Below are 20,305 nucleotides of genomic sequence, written 5' to 3'. Positions count from 1 at the left end.
AAGCATTTAAGACGTCACATGCGCATATTAGAGCTCATGCATATGTATAAGACAATAAATCAAATCTTATTCGTCACATACACATGGTTGGCAGATGTTAATGCGAGTGTAGCGAAATGCTTGTGCTTCTAGTTCCGACAGTGCAGTAATATCTAACAAGTAATCTAACAATTACCTTATACACACAAGTGTAAAGGAATGAATAAGAATGTACATATATATGAACCCAAGCCCCCCAAAAAAGCCTCAACTAAAATAATTATTGTGCTGTTATAAAATACATATAGCTCTGCCTAAGGCTATCTTAAAGCTTATACATACACTGAGTGTACAAAACATTAAGGACACCTGCTTTTTCCATGACAGACTGACCAGGTAAATCATTGATCCCTTATTGATGTCACTTGTTAAATCCAGTTCAAATCAGTGTAGATGAAGGGGAGGGCACCGGTTAAAGAAGGAGTATTAAGACTCAAGGCAATAGAGCCATGGATTGTGTATGTCGCTATTCAGAGGGTGAATGGGCAAGACACTGAGTTTTCTAAACATCTTGTGTATCTAAATGGCCCTATGCGGTTGACCTCGGACAGTGACGTTTATATCTCACTCTAAAAAACTGAGCAGCTGTTCTGTTCCTCTTGAAAGATAATAAAATATCTATTGCTGCACCGTACAGGCGCTGTTCACCCCGGTCTCATCATTACCAACGCTCCAATCTCCTCCTGTCATCTGTCACTGGAAGGTCTATTCTCCTGACTGTCAGGCCTGCCCCCTCTGACACTCCATCAACAAAAGATTTAAGTGCCTTCGAACGGCGTATGTTAGTAGGTGCCAGGCGCACCGGTTTGTGTCAAGAACTGCAACGCTGCTGGGGTTCACACACTCAACAGCTTCCCGTTCGGATTCAGAATGGTCCACCAGCCAAAGGACATCCAGACAACTTGACAACTGTGGGAAGCATTGGATTCAACATGGGCCAGCATCCCTGTGGAACGCTTGACACTTGAGTCACAATCAATTGAGGCTGTTCTAAGGTGGGGTGGGGGTTTACTAGCGATGTTCCCGAATAGATTTCACTTGGTTTTCGATGTTGTGGCTTAAGTGGGCTACTGTCCGTTACCAAATTAAGCACTGGGTAGCTTGCAAGGACAGGGTTGGAGTCTGGCATACGTAGTTTGAGCTGATTAATGCGTGGAGTGAAAGACATTCTTATAAGCCCACAAATTTGTACATGCAATCCCGCTGTAGCCTACAACCGGAGTAGCCTACCCGGCATGATTGAAAAAGGAACCACGGGAAAGCGCATCCTCCATATCCTATTAGAGTGCATACGGATGACTTGTCTTTTTTCCCCTGTTCCTGCCTAAGTCAAAAACAATCATTCACAGTTAAAGTTGCCGAATAACTATAAATCAACCGTACAGGACCTCCATGTACGCACTCGGCTCAATAATCGTTTGGGGAAAATGTCCTTTCTATTTTATTCCCGGCTAAGATCAAATATATTTGTAAACTCTAAAATAATATATTATAAAATAATGGTATGGGAATTATAAGCATATCTTGTCTGCTCAATGAACTAGTCTACAGCCTAGGCTGCCATTCTATGCTATTCAGTTCTTCTGAGACACATTTCATTCATAGGTTTCTTCATGGATTCATTGTGATGGAGTATATTAATAATCCACCGAGCGTCAATCTAAGTAACCTCATTTAAAAAAAGACCCCTATCAAAATGGGTCAGATTATGGTAGAGACATGTTTTTAGCCTGGGCTGCATCTCAATCCATCCAATGTCGGCCATCCGCGTCTGCGGTGGAAGGTGGCCGAGCTACAGTGGCGTTTGTCGGACCATGAGACATCCCGAAAATTGGTCCTCTCACAAAAACATCTGTAGCGTCCGAACGGTATGTGTGTGTGCGTGCGTGCGTGCGTGCGTGAGAGACAGAAAAAGAGTATGAGACATGTATCACATTAATATATTAGCAGCTGTTTTGTCCACCCTTGATAAAACAAAACCAAACTTTAGTGGCGAGTCAATAGAGAGGGAAGGCCTACCTGTCAAAGGTACGGTTGAAAGGGGAAGACTTGGTGATGTTCAAGTCTCTGGTCAGATGCCAAAGCACAGAGAACTTCACATGGGCCTCGAGACGGATTTTCTGAGAAAACACACAGAAGTCTTAGATGACGTGTGTGGAACGCGTGTGTGTCGGAGCATATTCCTTCAGGCATACAGGACTCTTACAAGCATACCGTGAAGCTGTGTGTGTTCCTATGTGTCTGACTGCACATGTACTGGGCAGACCAACCTTGTCTCTGTGCATGAGCTGCTGGCTGATGACGTCCTCACAGGTGCTGGAGGAGGGCACCAGGTTGTGGAGCTGGTAGAAGAGCTCCACGCTGCGCTGGTGGTGCTGAGGGGCCCCCTCCCCCAACTGTCCCCACAGGATAAGGGCCACACTCTGGAGAGGTGAGGGGGAAGGAGGAGGGAGGTCGTGTTAGAGAGAGACCTAAAGCTTCCAAGATGTGTCATGGTGAGCAACGGAGAGATTTCTTAGGATAGGTTTATTACCATTTACCATGCTGAAAAATGTATTTATCAACATACGTTTCTACCATTTATCATGTTGAAAAACAGATTTATAAACATAAATTTTGACCATTTACCATGGTGAGCAATGACAAAGAGAAAGTTTCTTCCATTTATCATGCTGAGCTACATTCTGTGTCCTCTGTACAGAACCACCTCTAAGCATCTCAACCATATCAGATGCAAATAAGCCACAAATTTCCTCCCTGTGACTTACCTTGAAGAAGTCCGTCTTCTCTGCGATGTACTTCAGGATTCCCTGCGTGAGTGGTGGCCTGATCACCACAGCAACGCGGCCCTGGCTAGGGCTCATGGGCTGGGTGGAGTCGGGGTTGCCGCCGGCGATGCTGCCCTCGGCGGTGACCATGGCGACAGACTGGGTGAGGCCCACCAGGTCCATGACCAGGGAGATGGCCACGGCCTGGACGCTGAAGTCACTGGCCAGGCAGCAGGCGTCCATCAGAGTCTGCAGCCACACGGCAGGACACATCTGCTCGCTGTCTGCAGGAGAGAATAGAAACAATACTGTATTGAGAAAAGGGGAGAAGACATACAACAGTAAATAGTTGTAGTCCAGATGTGCTCATCTAACACAAAGAGAGACCATATGCTTAACTTATGGAGAAGGGTATGGGATTATCATATCAAACTGGAATGTAGTTAACCGCTTCTCCAGCCATAGTGAAAATCTGTTAATCTGCACAGAGCCGGTATTGTAACTAAAACGTAGTCAGACAGTCCGTCTGTCTTACCAGTCTGCTCCTTGGGCGGAGACGTTGACTTGAGGTTGCCCTCGGCGATGTAGACGGGGAAGCTGGAGCACTCCAGGAAGAGCTGGCAGGCAGCAGTAAAAGTCGCCAGACACTCCCTTTGCCCCGGGACCTCAACCACGTCACGCCCGTTGTGCTGGGCACCGCCCTCTGGTTCCGCTCGCACCACATCGCTCCTCTCGCCCCCAGCTCCCTCTACCATCCCCGGGGTGATGTAAAGGGTGACCAGGCGGGAGAGGAAGTGCTGGAAGTGCTCCAGGCAGCACTGCATGACAGGCTTGTCCTGCGGCTTGTTCTGGGAGGCTGGGAGGGAGCTGCTGCAGCCCGTCTTGAGGGAAGGCTGAGTGGGTGCTGGTTCCTCAGAGGCCTGGTACTGGACAAAGTCTGTGAAGCCACTCTCGGAGGAGCGACTGCTGTTGGGGTTCTCCCCTGTCTCAAACACCTCGCCAGTGGGGAACTCCAGAGTAGCGGGCAGGGGCTGGGGAGAGAGAGCAGGAATAAGAGAGGAGAAAGGAGAAGAGAATCAAAAGGCGTCCATCTTAAATCTGGAAACCGAAAACAGTACCCCTGTTTTAGGATGGCCAGTGGGGACCAAAGTGCATCAGGTCAAGATAAGAGTGCAGGTCTCTCAGGAGACTAGGAGGGAGAGGATTTCTAAGCACTCACTGACAGACCCTCCCCTCCCCTCCCCTCCACCTTGGGCACCCACAGCAGACAGGGAAGTGCACAGCTGATGCCCCAAACTGAATGGACTCCTCTACTACACCCTACATAAAGCTCCCTCCCTGCATCATGCCAGCCAGCTTAGGACAGATCGACAATCCCACATTGCCATGCCACAAGAAAGCCCCAGGGCATTCTCAGCATGCAGTGCAGCAGGCTGAGGCTACACATTCTGGCGCCAGGACTCAGATGGCAAACAACGTCCTGTAAATGTCCCCAGGAGGGTAGCTGGAAAACAGGAGGAAGGGAGAGGGGGGGGGATAGAGCGGAAGGGAGGGAAGGAAGCCTTCCACACCAATGGAGCAGACAGACCCAAGGGGAAACCATCGGGTAGGCTGATCCTCCTCGGAGAGAAAGAGAGGCTCAGCTGTTTGTTAGTTACCACTTGTGTGTGTCTCTATGTGCTCCCCTCCCCTGCACCTCTCCCAGGCCTCTACCTCCAGCCTAGGATTCTGTCAGCTTTTAGTCAAGCCTTACTGAGCACTGAAACACTACCAGACCGCCAGGTAACAGACAGGGGGGCGGAGAAATTAGACTGATCCCAGCTTCTAACACCTCTGTCTGGGGAGAGAGGGAGGGACAGTTCTCCAGCTACCCTCCAGTCCTGGAGCGGGGACCACCCAGCCAAATTGAGGGGGTAGAAGGGTGGGGGCCAGCTCAGGGACCAGGGGACACCATGAGGGCCTTGGATGGTTGTTTATGTTTTTGAGGGCGAGGGAAACAGACCAAACTGCTGTCGTCTCTGCTAGGTCAACAACAGAGGAGCCCTGCTCTGATGATTTTATTTGGCAGGAAGTGAAAGAAGTGACATTCGTGTACTATCAAAGGTAGTCAGTCATCAGCTTGGAACTGAAAGATGGACAAAGTTTTAATTTTCAAAGTGAGAATCAATGAACGTGGGTGTGTAGGGGGAAGTATGTTTGCTTTTGAACGTAATTTGGTTCCATTTCATCTCCGCTGGACAAAGACAAAAGGCAAAAACGATTTAACCTTCGCATGGATTTCACATTCTGTTCAGAGATAAAAAAGGAACCGTTTTCTTTTATGATCAACCAAACGCTCAGAGACAATACGCTAAAGCAAACTGTGTTAAGGCAGGGAAGAACTAGGGTTGACAACAGGATGCTTTCAGACTTGGCAGAGGTCATGATTGAAGCTCATTCATCACCACCAAAAGCTTTACGGGATCAAATGGAACTGGGTGAAAAGCGTAAGTCAGGATAGACAGTTGGTTATGTCATGAAAAGGTAGCCAAAAGATTATCCATATTACCTGGGAAATGTCTGCAGAAAATATTGATTCATCATAAATCTAAGCATCTATTTTACATACATTCTACATATGCATACAATGATAAAAAAAAAAATCACAAATAAACAACAAAAGCTATAGAATATGCTCTGGCTGTAACAACCAAGGTTAATCTAACTCGTATAGGTGTCCCGGGCTGGGGCACCATCTCAGTACTTCTTACCCGTTTCTCCTCCTTAGCAGAGGCTGTGGAGGCGAGGGGGCCCGTGGGCAGGGACAGGGGGGACACCAAGGGGGGCTGCACCTTGCTGAGGATCTTGGAGCAGAGGCGCAGGCAGTGGGTGAGCTCCCCAAGGCCCAGGGCCGGGAGGTGAGAGGTCAGGGCAGACACCATGCGCAGCAGCAGCTGGGGAAGGTGCTCTGTCTGGATCTCTATGTAGGTCTCCTGAAGGGAGGAGGAAGAGGAGGGTGAGAGGGCTCTGGAGAATAGGGGAGTCGCCACTCACCTGGTGACTGGAGATGGAAATTAGATGCCTAGATTCATCTGGTTCAATGCATCACATTACTTGATTTGTGTTTAAAAGCTGTAAATAGTCCCTGTCAAATAAACGTAATAAAATAAATAGGCAGCATCAAGTATGCCTGAGAAAGCTTTTGTTGGAGATTGATGTAATTCAAATCCAATTCCGAATCTATATTAGATGTTTATTATTATTAGCTATCGGCACAACGCTGTGGTTAGCCTCTCGATTCTTTAAAATAAGTCTACACATTAGAGAAATAATCTGTGGTTGTTTTGGACCCCAGTACCACATCCAATGAGTGAAAGGGGGACACCTAGTCAGTTGTATAACAGAATGCAAAAAAAAAAAAAACTCAAATGTGTCTGAATACTTATGTCAATGAGATATATTTCTGAATTTCATTTTCAATAAATTTGCAACACATTCTATGAACATGTTTTCACTTTGTCATTATGGGGTATTGTGTGTAAATGGGTGAGAGAAAAAAATCAATTTGATCCATTTTGAATTCAAGCTGTAAACAACAAAATGTGGAATAAGTCAAGGGGTATAAATACTTTCTGAAGGCATTGTATATCCTTCCATCAAGACAAAAAAATGGAGGCAAGGCAAAAAAAAATGGTACATTTCTTTCTTTCTTGTTGTTGTTTGCCTGCTGCATCTTGGGCTCTGTAGTCGTCACACTGTTTCTCTTTACAAGAATCCAACCGTTCTTACCTTTCTAACAGTACTACTAAGCAGGTGCTTGTAGGACTTTAAAGTTTTGAAACTTAAAATGTATAGCGCCTTCAGAAAGTATTCACACCCCTTTTCCCACATTTTGTTGTGTTACAGCCTGCATTGAGATTGTGTCACTGGCTAAGACGAGGGAGGTCTTTTTGTTAATACAAATAAATGGAATATGGCTAAGCACAGGCAAAATCCAAGAGGAAAGCCTGGTGCAGTCTGCTTTTAGAAACAATTTTTACAAATTGGTTAAAAACGAAAAGCTGAAATATCTTGAGTCAATAAGTATTCAACCTACTTGTTATGGCAAGCTTAAATAAATGTAGGCGTAAAAATATGCTTAACAAGTCACATAAGTTGACTGGACTCACTGTGTGCAATAAGTGTTTAACATGCTTTTTAAACGACTACCCCCATCTCTGTACAATTATCATACAATTATCTAAGGTCCCTCAGTCCAGCAGTGAATTTCATGCACAGATTCAACCACAAAGACCAGGGAGGCTTTCCAATGGTTTGCCCAGAAAATAAAAAAGTTGACATTCGAATATCCCTTTGAGAATGGTGTCAGTTATTCATTTTACACTCACTACAAAAGATACAGATGCTCTTTCCAAATCAGTTGCCAATGCCCAAAGGTGATTTCAAAACAGTTACAGAGTTTAATGGCCGTGATAGGAGATAACTGAGTGCGGCTCTATAACACTAACATAAATCCAAAATACTAAAGCTTGTACAAAACATAAATATCCCAAAGCATGCATCCTGTTTTAAATAAGGCACTTGTAATACTGCAAGAAATGTGGCAAAGAAATTAACTTTTTGTCCTGAATGCAAAGCGTTATGTTGGGGCAAATCCAACAAAACCCATCAGCGAGTACCACTCTTCATACTTCCAAGTATGGTAGCGGCTGCATCATGTTATGGACTAGTGAGTTTTTTGAGGGATAAAAATTAGCAGAAGCCAGGCACAGGCAAAATCATTGAGGAAAACCTGGTTCAGTCTGCTTTCCAACGGACACTGGAAGACAAATTCACCTTTCAGCAGGACGATAACCTAAAACACAAGGCCAAATCTACACTGGAGTTGCTGACCAAGATAACATTGAATGTTCCTGAGAGGCCTGAGAGTTTTGACTTAAATCTGCTAGAAGATCTATGGCAAGACTTGAAAATGGCTGTCTAGCAATGATCACCAACCAAGTTGACAGAGCTTGAAGAATTTTTAAAAGAATAAGGTGCAAATATTGTACAATCCAGGTGTGCAAAGCTCTTGGAGACTTACCCAGAAAGACTCACAGCTATAGACGCTGCCGAAGGTGATTAGTATTGACTCAGGGAATCTAATCAAGATGTATTATTCTTTTATTTTCCATTCAAAAAAATTATAGGCTTTGACATTAGTATTTTGTGTTGACAGTTGACAAAAAAAAAAACTAAATCAATTTTTTATCTCACTTTGTAAAAATAATTTTGGGGGGAAAAGTCAAGGGGTGGGAATACTTTCTGAAAGCATTGTATTTTATGAGGGTGGTACACAATATTACGCGTTGTTTTAGTAAAAGCCATCAGAGGCCGTCAAAGTTTACGAGGTTAGACCCTTTGAAAAATACAACCCCAACTAAAATATTTAATCATGAGCAGGCTCTCAAATCATTGTCATCTTACATTGTACATTTTCCTTGAATATTGTAATGGGCATTTTCTTTACAAATGACTTTAACAAAAGTAATGCTAAAAGAAGAAAGAACAATGGGCAAATGAAGAATAAACACACGTGAAATGTTCAAAAAGCCATAGGCTACTTAAAATATGTGAGCAATGGGAGCATATTATTCTGTGCATGCAGGACAATGACACACCAGGCTGAAATTTCATTTTCACAACATCCCCCACCAAACTATGAATATATATATATAGTATATTCCCACGAAAAAAATCCCAATTCAATTGGTCTAGGTAGAAATTCCACCATATTCCCAATAATACAGGCCTATTTCACTCACCCTGGAGTACAATAACCATACTCAAAACAAGAAAAATAACAGAAATTCAAATTTGGCTTTAGGAATATTGCTGGGACGTTGCTAAAATGTTATCCAAGCCATAGTAAACCAGGCAGGCGGGATGAAGGGTGAAGAAGCAGGAGACAGCCATACTTTACCTGGCAGATTACCCTCATGCTTCTAGTAGGCTTCAAGGAGAGAGAGAGCAGATAGATTGAACAGACAGGAGCAAGCAGAGCATAGGCCAGAGGACACTTTGTGTGCCGAACATACCCACGCACAGAAACATCTGCACGCACGCACGCACACCTGCGCACGGCCGCAAGCAATCACACACAGACACGCACAGTAGTACAGGTGTCAGGGGCTTTCCAACCTAGTCTGAATGGAAATGAAGAGAAGCATTCTCTCTACTAGAAGATGCAATTACACAGAAGACAGGCAAGTCTACAACCTGTTAATGCATTGCACGCACGCACACACACACACAATAAGGGATTGCCATGAGCACTCACATTCAGAAACAGACCTATAATTAGTAAATATTCTATTGTATGAGTGCTGATATTTCAATGGCTGTTGTTCTGTTTTGAGAGACTATAGTATGAGTGAGAAAGGAAGGCGGGGTGAGAAGTGTGTCTCACCAAGGACACAATGTCCAGTAGGAAGTCCACCAGCTGACAGAACTCCACCAATGAGAGCCCTGAGGAATCCGTGCTCCCAGCATTCCCTGGTCCATTTTCTGCCTTCCTGCAAGATGGACAGAGTGACCCATTTACGTCAAACTCAGCTCTCCCATTTACAAACACAAAACAGGATGGTGTTCATCCCGCAAAAAAAAAAGAAAAAAAAAAGGGTAAAACATGTCCAATAAGAAATGCTTAAATTTATTGTCTGTTGCGAAACATTTTGCTACGGTGTGGCCTAATGGACACCGAGTCGGGTTCTATCTCGCAATCTTACCATGTCAGCATACACACATGGAGCAGCACATGCACACAGACCTGCAGCAGTCCTCCAACCAGCGAGCGATGTAGTCCCACATGTAGTATGGCTCAAAAGAGTTGAAGAGGAGATTGGCCGTTTTGATAAGCTCTGCAGTTTTCTTGTTCTCTCGCAGTTTGCTGAGGGAAACGATCAATGCGACCCTTAGCTTACAATGGTTATTAAAGCTTTGGCTTTTTTTACACACACACACACACACACACACACACACACACACACACACACACACACACACACACACCAACCTGCTGAGATGAGCATGGTCCTTGCTGAACGGGTGGTGGTTCTGCAGGTCCAGCTCTGCTCGGCACTGTGTGTGTAATGTCCTGAACACCTCGATCAGAACGTCCTCCAGGATGGCTGGTCCTGGAACACACAGGATTACAAATCAGTCACTGATCATGTCCATTTACAAATGTATCTGGAACAGTCACAGGGAAAGAGGGTCATTAGGCACCAAATGGAAGGAAATGGACTGAAACGGGGAGTGACTACCTGGATTTGTGCAATAAGTGTTAATTTTAGTTGTCCTCTGTGAAATGTTTTGCTATGATGTTCCCTACTGAACACAGCCCAGTAGTGATATGTGGGTCACTATGACCAAAATGTTGTGTGTGTTCTATTCAGTGTGTAACAGTGACATGAATGATATGAGCTGCATTGATCTGATGTATTAAGATAACGTACCGAGTTCAGGTTTGTCCAGCAGGCTGATGAGAATGCGGAAAGGCTTAAGGTCATGCATCAGGACGCTCTCCTCCTCCCCGCCTCGGGCCTTCCCTTGCAGTATCCCCACCATTGCCTGCGCACACACGGTCAAAACTTCTGGATCAAACAGCATTCAAAAAAAAAACGGAACGACCAAAGCAACTCCCGAGACAGACTGCAGAACATGGACTCAGCTGGTTAGCGATCTAGTTTCTGGTTGGGACTACATTTTTGGGTTAGGGCCGGAGGACATTTTCCACAGCAAGTCTTCTTCTTGTCCTTCAGTGTGTGTGTGTTTCACACGCCTCGTCTAACACAGAAGCGGATGGGGCCCAAGGAACAGGCGGTCCCCTGCAGTAGCCCCATTTCCCAGCGGGGGGAGACCCAAAAAGTGTCCATGAACAGATGGCAGATGAACAAATTAAAGCCCTGGTCTGTCTGTCCCAACCCCTGGAGTAACAAGACACATCACATGTAGGCCCCCGCCATCATAAGGGCCAATGCTGTTGGAGCGTGACACTTCATTACAAGGGGGAATAGTGTGTGAGTGTGTGATCGTGGCCCAGGCATGGAGCAGAGTTTGGGAGAGCTTCAAAGGGAAGGCCCCTGGGATTAGGAGGGGTGTGGAAGTAGGGGGCTACAGGCATTACAGGCAAACCCCTAAGGGGGTTAGTTGGGGGGGGGGGGGTAGTTTAGAGATTGAAAGGGGGCACAGAGGGGGAGGAGTAGGGGTCTGAATTTCACCTGCTGAAAAATGTAAGGCATTTACCTTGTTCCCTTTCAGAAGACCCACTCAAACTTTGAGGTCTTTGAAAATAATAATTTATGCAAATAACTGTGTGTGAATGTGTAGGTGGGTGGCTTTGTGTGCGTTCAAGGCGTACCTGGACCAGCATGTCTTTGGAGTAGGTATTGAAATAGTGGGTAGCGTGGTCCTCAGGGTTGCTCTGTCGAGAGCTGCGAGGGCCTGTCCTCACACCATTGTTGTCAAAGCCTAGGAGTACAGTACACACACACACACACACACACACACACAAGATGACGAAAGACAAGGGAGAAGAGGGTGGGGTGAGATTGAGTTACCAGTCATTCAGCAAACAATCAAGCTTTTTCTGAGTGTAAAAACATGAGCCCTGCTCAGCCAAGTAGACACTTACCAGCATTTTTTTTAAATCCACAGCGAGTAAGAGGCAAATAAGACAAAACAAAGTAGGGAAATAAGCACTGGGATATATGACAACAAGACATGTTACTGCACAAGACATATATGGCCAGATGATCATTCCAACAGGTAAAGTCCAACAGCTCAACAATACGAAGTTGTACAGAACGCATGCAGTGGTATGTATGTGTGCATGTGCTTGTTTGTGCATGTGTACCAGGGTTCCCATTATGAAAATGTGGCGCCGGACTTTTGACCGGCAGCACTTTAATTTACCGGAAATATACTGGACCAATATGCATTGGGTGCGTGACCTGATTATGGCTTCCACCCACGGTGATCAGAATGACATAAATCACATTTAGATTATGGTATTTCATATTAATTCATATTCACCCCAGACTTGACTACCCTTGACCAGCACAAAAACATCCTTTTAGCATTGAATAGCCCCCACGATATGCAACTTTTCAGGGATGTCAGGAACCAATATACTCAGTCAGTTAGGAAAGCTAAGGCTAGCTTTTTCAAACATAAATTTGCTTCCTGTAGCACTAATTCAAAAGGTTTTTGGACACTAAAGTCCATGGAGAATAAGAGCACCTCCTCCCAGCTGCCCACTGCACTGAGGATAGGAAACACTGTCACCACCGATAAATCTACGATAATCGATAACTGCAATAAGCATTTTTCCACGGCTGGCCATACTTTCCAACCGGCTACCCCTACCCTGGCCAACATCTCAGAACCCCCTGCAGCAATCTTCAGCAAACCCCCCCCCCGCTTCTTCTTCGCCAAAATCCAGACAGCTGATGCTCTGAAAGAGCTGCAAAATCTGGATCCCTACTAATCAGCTGGGCTAGACAATCTGGACCCTCTCTTTCTAAAATTATCTGCCGAAATTGTTTCTATTACTAGCCTATTCAACCTCTCTTTCGTATCGTCTGAGATCCCCAAAGATTGGAAAGCTGCAGCGCTCATCCCCCTCTTCAAAGGGGGAGACACTCTAGACCCAAACTGTTATAGACCTATATCTTTCCTGCCCTGCCTTTCTAAAAATCCAAGTTAATAAACAGATCACCGACCATTTCGAATCCCACCGTACCTTCTCCACTATGTGTCAACGGAATTTCATAATTCCTATATGTGTTCATTAATTAAAATCACTGTCTGTTTCTAAGAATTTGTAAGATTCTTATTTGCATAAAATTAGATAATAGTATTTATTCTCGGAGCGCGCTGCCATAGAACCAAGAACAACAGTTTATATACAAAATATGACATCATTGGTTATAGAATGAATCTCCTCCTCTCGACCAAGACAAAGCAGGTTCAAAAGTTTATTCCAACCCACTAGCGCACAATCCTGACACACACACTATATCAAGATTAACTTCTGAAGTCTCACCATTATCTACCATTACTTAGCAGACAGTTCCGGATACGGAAAACCTGGAGAGGCTCTCGCTGTCTTATTTAACCGCCACAGAGTTATAGCTGAGTGGGTTCAGACATAGGTTAATGATCCCCTTTGCTTTCTTCAAACACACCACACATACCTCTCCAACTAAGTTGGAATGGTGTTTATTATATTTAATTACTCCTTGTTCATGCTACATAATCTCTTCCTTATGAATTAACATTATTAATCAGATATTGTAAAACAGGGTAGAGTTTAATTAGTTAGAGTTCTATATTTTTTTTTTTTACCTTTATTTAACTAGGCAAGTCAAATAAATAAATTCTTATTTTCAATGACGGCCTAGGAACAGTGGGTTAACTGCCTGTTCAGGGGCAGAACCACAGATACCTTGTCAGCTCGGGGATTTGAACTTGCAACCTTTCGTTTACTAGTCCATCGCTCTAACCACTAGGCTACCCTGCCGCCCCATTATTTAAATATAGATATTGTTTAGTCATTATTCATAAAATTCCTATCACTATGCAATCTGGTTATCAAGCTGGTCATGGGTGCACCTCAGCCACGCTCACGGTCCTAAACGATATCATAACTGCCATCGATAAAAGACAGTACTGTGAAGCTGTCTTCATTGACCTGGCCAAGGCTTTCGACTCTGTCAATCACCGCATTGTTTCGGCAGAATCAATAGCCTTGGCTCCTCAAATGACTGCCTCACCTGGTTCACCAAATACTTTTCAGATAGATTTCAGTGTGTCAAATTGGAGGTCCTGTTGTCTGGACCTCTAGCAGTCTCCTATGGGGGTGCCACAGGGTTCAATTCTTGGGCCGACTCTTTTCTCTGTATATATCAATTATGACGCTATTGCTGTTGGTGATTCTCTGATCCACCTCTACGCAGACGACACCATTCTGTATACATCTAGCACTTCTTTGGACACTGTGCTAACAAACCTCCAAAAAGGCTTCAACGCTATACAACACTCCTTCAGTGGCCTCCAACTGCTTTTAAATGCTAGTAAAACTAAGTGCATGCTCTTCAACCGATTGCTGCCTGCACCCTCCTGCCCAACTAGCATCACTACTCTGGACGGTTCTGACCTAGAATATGTGGACAACTACAAATACCTAGGTGTCTGGTTAGACTGTAAATTCTCCTTCCAGACTCACATTAAGCATCTCCAATCCAAAATTAAATCTAGAATTGGCTTCCTATTTCGGAACAAAGCATCCTTCACTCACACCGCCAAACATACTCTTGAAAAGCTGACTATCCTACCGATCCTTGACTTCGGCGATGTCATCTACAAAATAGCCTCCAACACTCTACTCAGCAAACTGTATGTAGTCTATCATAGTACCATCCGCTTTGTCATCAAAGCCCCAAGTACTACCCACCACTGCGACCTGTATGCTCTAGTCAGCTGGCCCTCACCACATATGCGTCGCCAAACCCACTGCCTCCAGGCCATCTATAAGTCTTTGCTAGGTAAAGCCCCGCCTTATCTCAACTCACAGGTCACCATAGCAACACCCACCCGTAGCACGTGCTCCAGCAGGTATATTGCACTGATCACCCCCAAAGCCAAAACTTACTTTGGCCGACTTTCCTTCCAGTTCTCTGCTGCCAATGACTGGAACGAATTTCAAAAATCACTGAAGCTGGAGTCTTATATCTCCCTCTCTAACTTTAAGGATCATCTGTCAGAGCAGCTTACCGATCACTGTACCTCTACACAGCTAATCTGTAAATAGCACACCCAACTACCTCATCCCCATATTATTACTTGCACATCATCATCTGCACATCTATCACTCCAGTATTAATGCTAAATTGTCATTGTTTTCACCTCTAGGGCCTATTTATTGCCTACCTCCCTACTCTTCTATTGCCTACCTCCCACACTGTACATAGATTTTTCTACTATTTCTTTCTATTGTGTTATTGATCGTACGTTTGTTTGTGTAACTCTGTGTTTTTGTCGCACTGCTTTGCTTTATCTTGGCCAGGTCGCAGTTGTAAATGAGAACTTGTTCTCAACTGGCCTACCTGGTGAAATAAATACATTAAAAAAATCAAAAAGAACATGCAAGACGAAGATGCAACAACGTTCTTACCAAATTCTGATGTGCACTTTGAAGATGTTAGAATAACTGTCCATATTTACTTTTCCTCAGCCAACAAGGCGAGCGAGTGACAAACAGCCAAATCACTAGCCTATGTCAATCTACTACCCCCTCCATAGTAGAAAAGTTGACCTATTCTATTGGTCATCTTGTCATTCTGTGCGAGAAAGAAATAACCTATTCCCAACAGACGCTGGGACTGTTGTGGGACGATAGAGCCTAAATTCATACAACCAGTAGACCTAGGCTACATTTAAAAAATAAATAAGTTAAAAAGCAAAGATTGCGATGCAACAGATCAGAACGTTGAGCTTAAAATGTTGATCAACTATTATTTCTTCACATTATAAGCGCAGCAATGCGCACAAGGCAGCAGATTAGGCATGAATGTTCGTTACATTACGCAATTAGTGGGAAAACACAGTGGTCGAAAGCTCAACGCACATTCTAGTGGTTTCATGTGACAGGGAGAGGGGAGATCTAATATGCAGCCTCTAGCATGGGTTGCTAATATGACTAGGATTGCGCCTTTGGCTACTGGACAACGAAAGAAAGTTGAAAATACCTGCTGATTCCGTGACAGACTAACCAGGTGAATCCAGGTGAAGGCTATGATTCCTTATTGATGTCACTTGTTAAATCCACTTCAATCAGTGTAGATGAAGGGGAGGAGACAGGTTAAAGAAGGATTGTTAAGCCTTGAGAGACAGATTGTGTGTGTGCCATTCAGAGGGTGAATGGGCAAGACAAAAGACTGAAGTGCCTTTGAACAGGGTATAATGGTAGGTGCCAGGTGTACCGGTTTGTGTCAAGGACTGCAACGATGCTGGGTTTCCACACTCAACAGTTTCCTGTGAGTATCAAGAATGGTCCACCAGCCAAACGACATCCAGCCAACTTGACACAACGCATTGCAAATTGGTGTGACACACTGATGAAGCCTGCCTTCCATTGTCTATGCCTTTGCTGTTTGAGATGATGTAGCAGCAGCTATCGCACTATCTGATAGATTCTCCACTAAAAGGCTGTGTCTATATGCTGTACGAATGTGACAAATAACAAATATACTGAACACGCGCCAATTTAAATCCACTAAATTATGTAAATGAACTTATAGACCGATAAGCATGACCAGTGAAATGTATTTACATAGACTGGTATTTCCATCAATGAATAGGCTAAAAAGCATTATTTCACAATGGGATTTTTTCTTCTTCTTCTCTAGGACAATTGGCCAGGCGGCAATTTTATTCATCGGATTATCAAAAAAATTTGTCTGCCAACAGCCGGCTATTACCGGCTAACGGAAACCCGTGCATGAATGTGTCTTTTACCCAGCAGCCAGGCGTATAGTCTGCGGTTGAGTGACATGTCCCTCCTCAGAACCACGTGCAGCGCTGCAGAGAGGATCCGAATCATGTCTGGACGGGTGGCCTGGAACAGCAACACACACAACAAAAATAAGGAAATAATAGGAGATTTCAGATGAGTTCTGACTTAGAAGAAAGGATGCCGTAATTTGGGCTGTTTGGGCTCTGAGGCACATTGTGCTTCGATGATTGAATAGAGAGGTGAACGGCCAAACAAGCATCCTCTGAGTCACTGCATGCTCTCTCTCCCTCTAACTAGATGTCAGATAGCCTCATCATCAAGAATGGCCAGTTCCCAAAAGTGCTGTGACTGCGGTCTTGTGTGCTGAGCAGTGCTGACAGTTGAGCATATCTGTCCTTACCTGACTCATGTGAAATGGGAAGCAGAAGAGGATCAGGTCCAGGGTGCTCCTCTGGACCAGAACACTGGAGTCCTGCACCGATATGCTGACTGCCTCCACCTGCAGGGAGCGACACAACACACAGCGTTAAATCAAGCCCCAATTACATCTAATGTACTGCAAATAAATTAGTGAATATGTAGAATTTCAGAACAACCAGACTTGGTTGACTCCTATTGCATTTTCAGCTTGTTCTTCAGGAAAAAATTAGGGCCTGAAGTTTTTTCATGTTTTTTATTTTTTTATTAGGAAAAACTCTTGGCCCTACTCAATACAAGTAAGTTCACGTGACTTAATTTCTCAGTCTGCATCATGAATACACTACTAATGATTTCTAAATGTTCCCCAAACACAGGCACTTCAAGCTCTACTTGGTGCATGTGTGTGTCTTGGGGGGGTTGGGATAAAGGAAAAAGATAAGGGTCTCTGAAAACTATTCTTCTTTTCGTGTACCATGAGCTCGATGTCACTGCCCATGACGTAGAGCTGGTCCTCCATGGAGAGTTTGCGGTTGAGGTGTAGCAGAACAAAGGTGACCCCGGGCAGACGCACGGCGGGGCTGGTCAGGATGCTGCCCCAGAGGGCGCTGTAGAAGGCCGACTGCTCCACCGCCACAGCCACCTTCTCCAGCAACGTGTTGGTCCTGGAGAGGATTGCATCGAATTGAAATCAAATCATTTGGGTTGCATACATTGACAAGACAATTGAATCCCAGATGATTGAATTGTTACTAAGGTTAATTCTGACTGAATATATATATTTGTATTTTTCTCTCGTAATTAGCAATTCACTTCATTCAATGACATCCATTTCTCTTTCTCCAGCCCTCCATCTCTTACCTATCATAGTATTCAGAGCCCTCCTCCAGGCCTGGTAGTACCCCAGTCAGCAGCCCCTGCAGGCCAGGTTTTAGGGTCTTTCCCAGAGGCAGGTAGTAGGTCTCATACAGGCCCAGCAGCACTGGCTTCACAGACATAGCAGCATTGGAGAGTAGAGGGAACAGCCCAGAGCTGAAACAGAAAGCAGGGTAGAGGTTTTAGGCGGTGGGGTAATAGAGTAAAGGGGAAATTATAGGGTTGATAGGTCAACTGAAGAAAAATAACTATTGAACAAAATCCACATGCATTAATTTTATTATCTTACTAGTTCAAAGGAGATGGATTAAGGGTAAGGCCCTGCGATAGACTAGCGTTCTGTTCAGGGGGTGTACTTGTACATCAAGCTGCCTCACGCTATAGAAACAGGAGCAACAGGCTTCTGCCCTATGGACCATTCTGGCTTGGACAAGGCTTATTTACTTACTTTACTAGTTTAAATTCAGTTTATGACATGCTCGCCAGTTACAATAAAGCTACTGTACTTCTCTACTACTACTATTGTCCTAAACAAGTGTTGACATCCTGTAGCCTAGTCAGTACCTGTAGAGGAAGAGGTCTTTGGCCAGCCTCTTGGGCCCTATGATCTTGAAGATGATCTCGTAGGTCTCCAGGGCCTTGCGGTGCACCCCGCTGGGCAGAGCTGGGTGGAGGCATTGAGCCAGACGCTTGCCTATCGTCAGCTTCTTGGGCACCACCTGGTACTTAGCATTGCTTTGCAATACCTGAGAAACAGATTCAAACATCAGACGTGGGGTACCAGATCAATCTACATCTTTCCACAATAGCTGGCGGTAAAAAATATATGCATTTAGTGCATTAGAGACTATGCAGATCCGGTTTTAATTGCGGATGTGGTCATTGTGTATCCATTCCAAACCAAAATGTACATATGTGAAATATCCAAACAGGTAAATGTTTGTGGTCGTTACCTTGTTGAGTTTGCCCAGTGCAGAGATGAGGTCTGCCCATTCGCTGGAGTACTCAAAGTTCTTGAGGGCCTTGTCCACCGCCGCCACATAATTCCTGTACTTGGAGTCACTGAGCAGCTCCACTTCCTCTGCATTCATCCTCCTGGGTGGTTATTCAGCTACTTGCCAACACCAGGCTCACATACACACATCACACCTGGAGTGAATGGGTAAGGGGGGGGGGGGGGGGTATCGTTACTCTGAGTCATAGTGAGTGGATTAATCAGAACTTTACGTATGGAAGCATTAGTCTCAAACTACATGTGTCCTTAATGTGCAGGCCAGCGCCAGTCAATCTGTCAGAATGAGAGTTACAGAGGAGAAGCACATGGGTTGATGATGGTGCACAGATGGAGCTGTTTATTGACCAGTCATGTACAAATGACAAATGTTAATTAGGAGCAAAGTCTGACAGATTACAAGAATTTGATAAGGTTAATGTTGGTATGTGAAGATAGTGCTAAATCATTGGTGTCTTCCTCCAGACATGTCTTAGTGAAACAGATGCCTTGGGGATGGGAGAGGTAGATAGATGTGCTTCAACAGACATTATAGAAGTCAAGTGAACAAAGAGATGTACATGAGAGGGTTGGGTTCCAACTACAATCAAATCACATTTTATTTGTCACACGCTTCGTAGACAACAGGTGTAGACTAACAATGAAATGCTTACTTATGGGTCCATTTCCAACAGAGCAGAGTTAAATATTAAAAATAATAATAAAAAAATAGTGGCACAGTGAACAGCAAATACATTTAAAAAAATAGTAAAAATAACATGCCTATATATAGGGAGTGCCAGTACAATGTCATCCTTTCACCAAAAACTGATTTTTTTCATGGAATTTTTATCCAAGGCAGAAACCTAAATTCCTCCCACCTGGTAATCAGGGAAGGGACAGACCTGAGTGGTACAGTACATGCATCACATGTCAGCCCTGCCCAGTGCCTCACAATGAAATGTGTTCTTGGTGGGGTGGGCGACACAGAAAACTAAATGACAGCCCTGGTCTTTGTAGTTGCAGCTATATGGATCTCTAGCTAGTTGTCACGAGTTGAAATATTTGGAAAGAGACAGCCTAATTTTAGGACGACACACCTACTAGATATACTGACAAGAACAATACAAATACATGCAAATTATAAAACGCTAAATCAAACTAACTAACAAGATGCATACAAAAAATATATATAATTAATTTATATAGCCAACAACGTTAAGCACTTATCAAGGCATCGGACATAACTCGCAACCAAACATGAATGACATCACCTATCGTAATAAGTCCTGCGTGGTCAGCAATATCGAAACCTGCCCTCCATGTAAGTTAAATGTGCTAGCTTGCTAACTCAGCGATACAACACCCAGGTGGCTACAATAGTACCAAGTAACTTAGTTAGACGTAACGTTACAGCCTGACTAACTCCCGATGTTGTGTCCCGAAACTAGCGTAGCAACGACTGTCTTATTTATCGGCCGCGACAGCCGACGATAAATGCTTACCGTTAGAAGGATATTTGTAAACCCACAGTCAGTAAATGTAAATGTACCCCGCTGCGCCAAATGGCTCAGTGGGAAATGTATCCTTGATAGCTATGTCCGTATTATTGATGATGTTGTTGTTGCTGCTGCTGCCGGGCCCCCGACGTCGACTCGGTTAAACCGTGTCACTTGT

General features: G+C 44.4%; 1 protein-coding gene across 4 annotated transcripts in view; it reads right to left on the bottom strand.

Annotated features, from left to right (window-relative positions):
• The window catches only part of LOC139394690 (protein DOP1A-like), a 39,964-nt gene extending 19,804 nt beyond the window's left edge, over window positions 1-20,160 (bottom strand). The window contains exons 1-18 of one of the 4 annotated variants that reach the window (XM_071142786.1): window positions 20,134-20,160; window positions 18,591-18,786; window positions 18,202-18,383; window positions 17,623-17,793; window positions 17,237-17,426; window positions 16,745-16,843; window positions 16,347-16,446; window positions 11,188-11,297; window positions 10,283-10,397; window positions 9,841-9,961; window positions 9,595-9,714; window positions 9,235-9,340; window positions 8,749-8,778; window positions 5,558-5,779; window positions 3,343-3,838; window positions 2,808-3,091; window positions 2,310-2,462; window positions 2,059-2,159 (exon numbers count right to left, since the gene is read on the bottom strand). In XM_071142786.1, coding sequence (XP_070998887.1) covers window positions 2,059-2,159; window positions 2,310-2,462; window positions 2,808-3,091; window positions 3,343-3,838; window positions 5,558-5,779; window positions 8,749-8,778; window positions 9,235-9,340; window positions 9,595-9,714; window positions 9,841-9,961; window positions 10,283-10,397; window positions 11,188-11,297; window positions 16,347-16,446; window positions 16,745-16,843; window positions 17,237-17,426; window positions 17,623-17,793; window positions 18,202-18,383; window positions 18,591-18,728 — 2,738 coding nt within the window. In that variant the 5' untranslated portion in view covers window positions 18,729-18,786; window positions 20,134-20,160. Of the gene's footprint in view, window positions 1-2,058; window positions 2,160-2,309; window positions 2,463-2,807; window positions 3,116-3,342; window positions 3,839-5,557; window positions 5,780-8,748; window positions 8,779-9,234; window positions 9,341-9,594; window positions 9,715-9,840; window positions 9,962-10,282; window positions 10,398-11,187; window positions 11,298-16,346; window positions 16,447-16,744; window positions 16,844-17,236; window positions 17,427-17,622; window positions 17,794-18,201; window positions 18,384-18,590; window positions 18,787-20,133 lie in introns of all 4 variants that reach the window. The other 3 variants (XM_071142797.1, XM_071142791.1, XM_071142806.1) reach the window with 3 other exon arrangements.
• Window positions 20,161-20,305: the final 145 nt, after the last annotated feature.

This window comes from Oncorhynchus clarkii, chromosome 3 (assembly GCF_045791955.1).
Source record: "Oncorhynchus clarkii lewisi isolate Uvic-CL-2024 chromosome 3, UVic_Ocla_1.0, whole genome shotgun sequence".
NCBI classification, from domain to species: Eukaryota; Metazoa; Chordata; class Actinopteri; order Salmoniformes; family Salmonidae; genus Oncorhynchus; species Oncorhynchus clarkii.
This window is presented reverse-complemented; position numbering and strand designations above follow the sequence as displayed.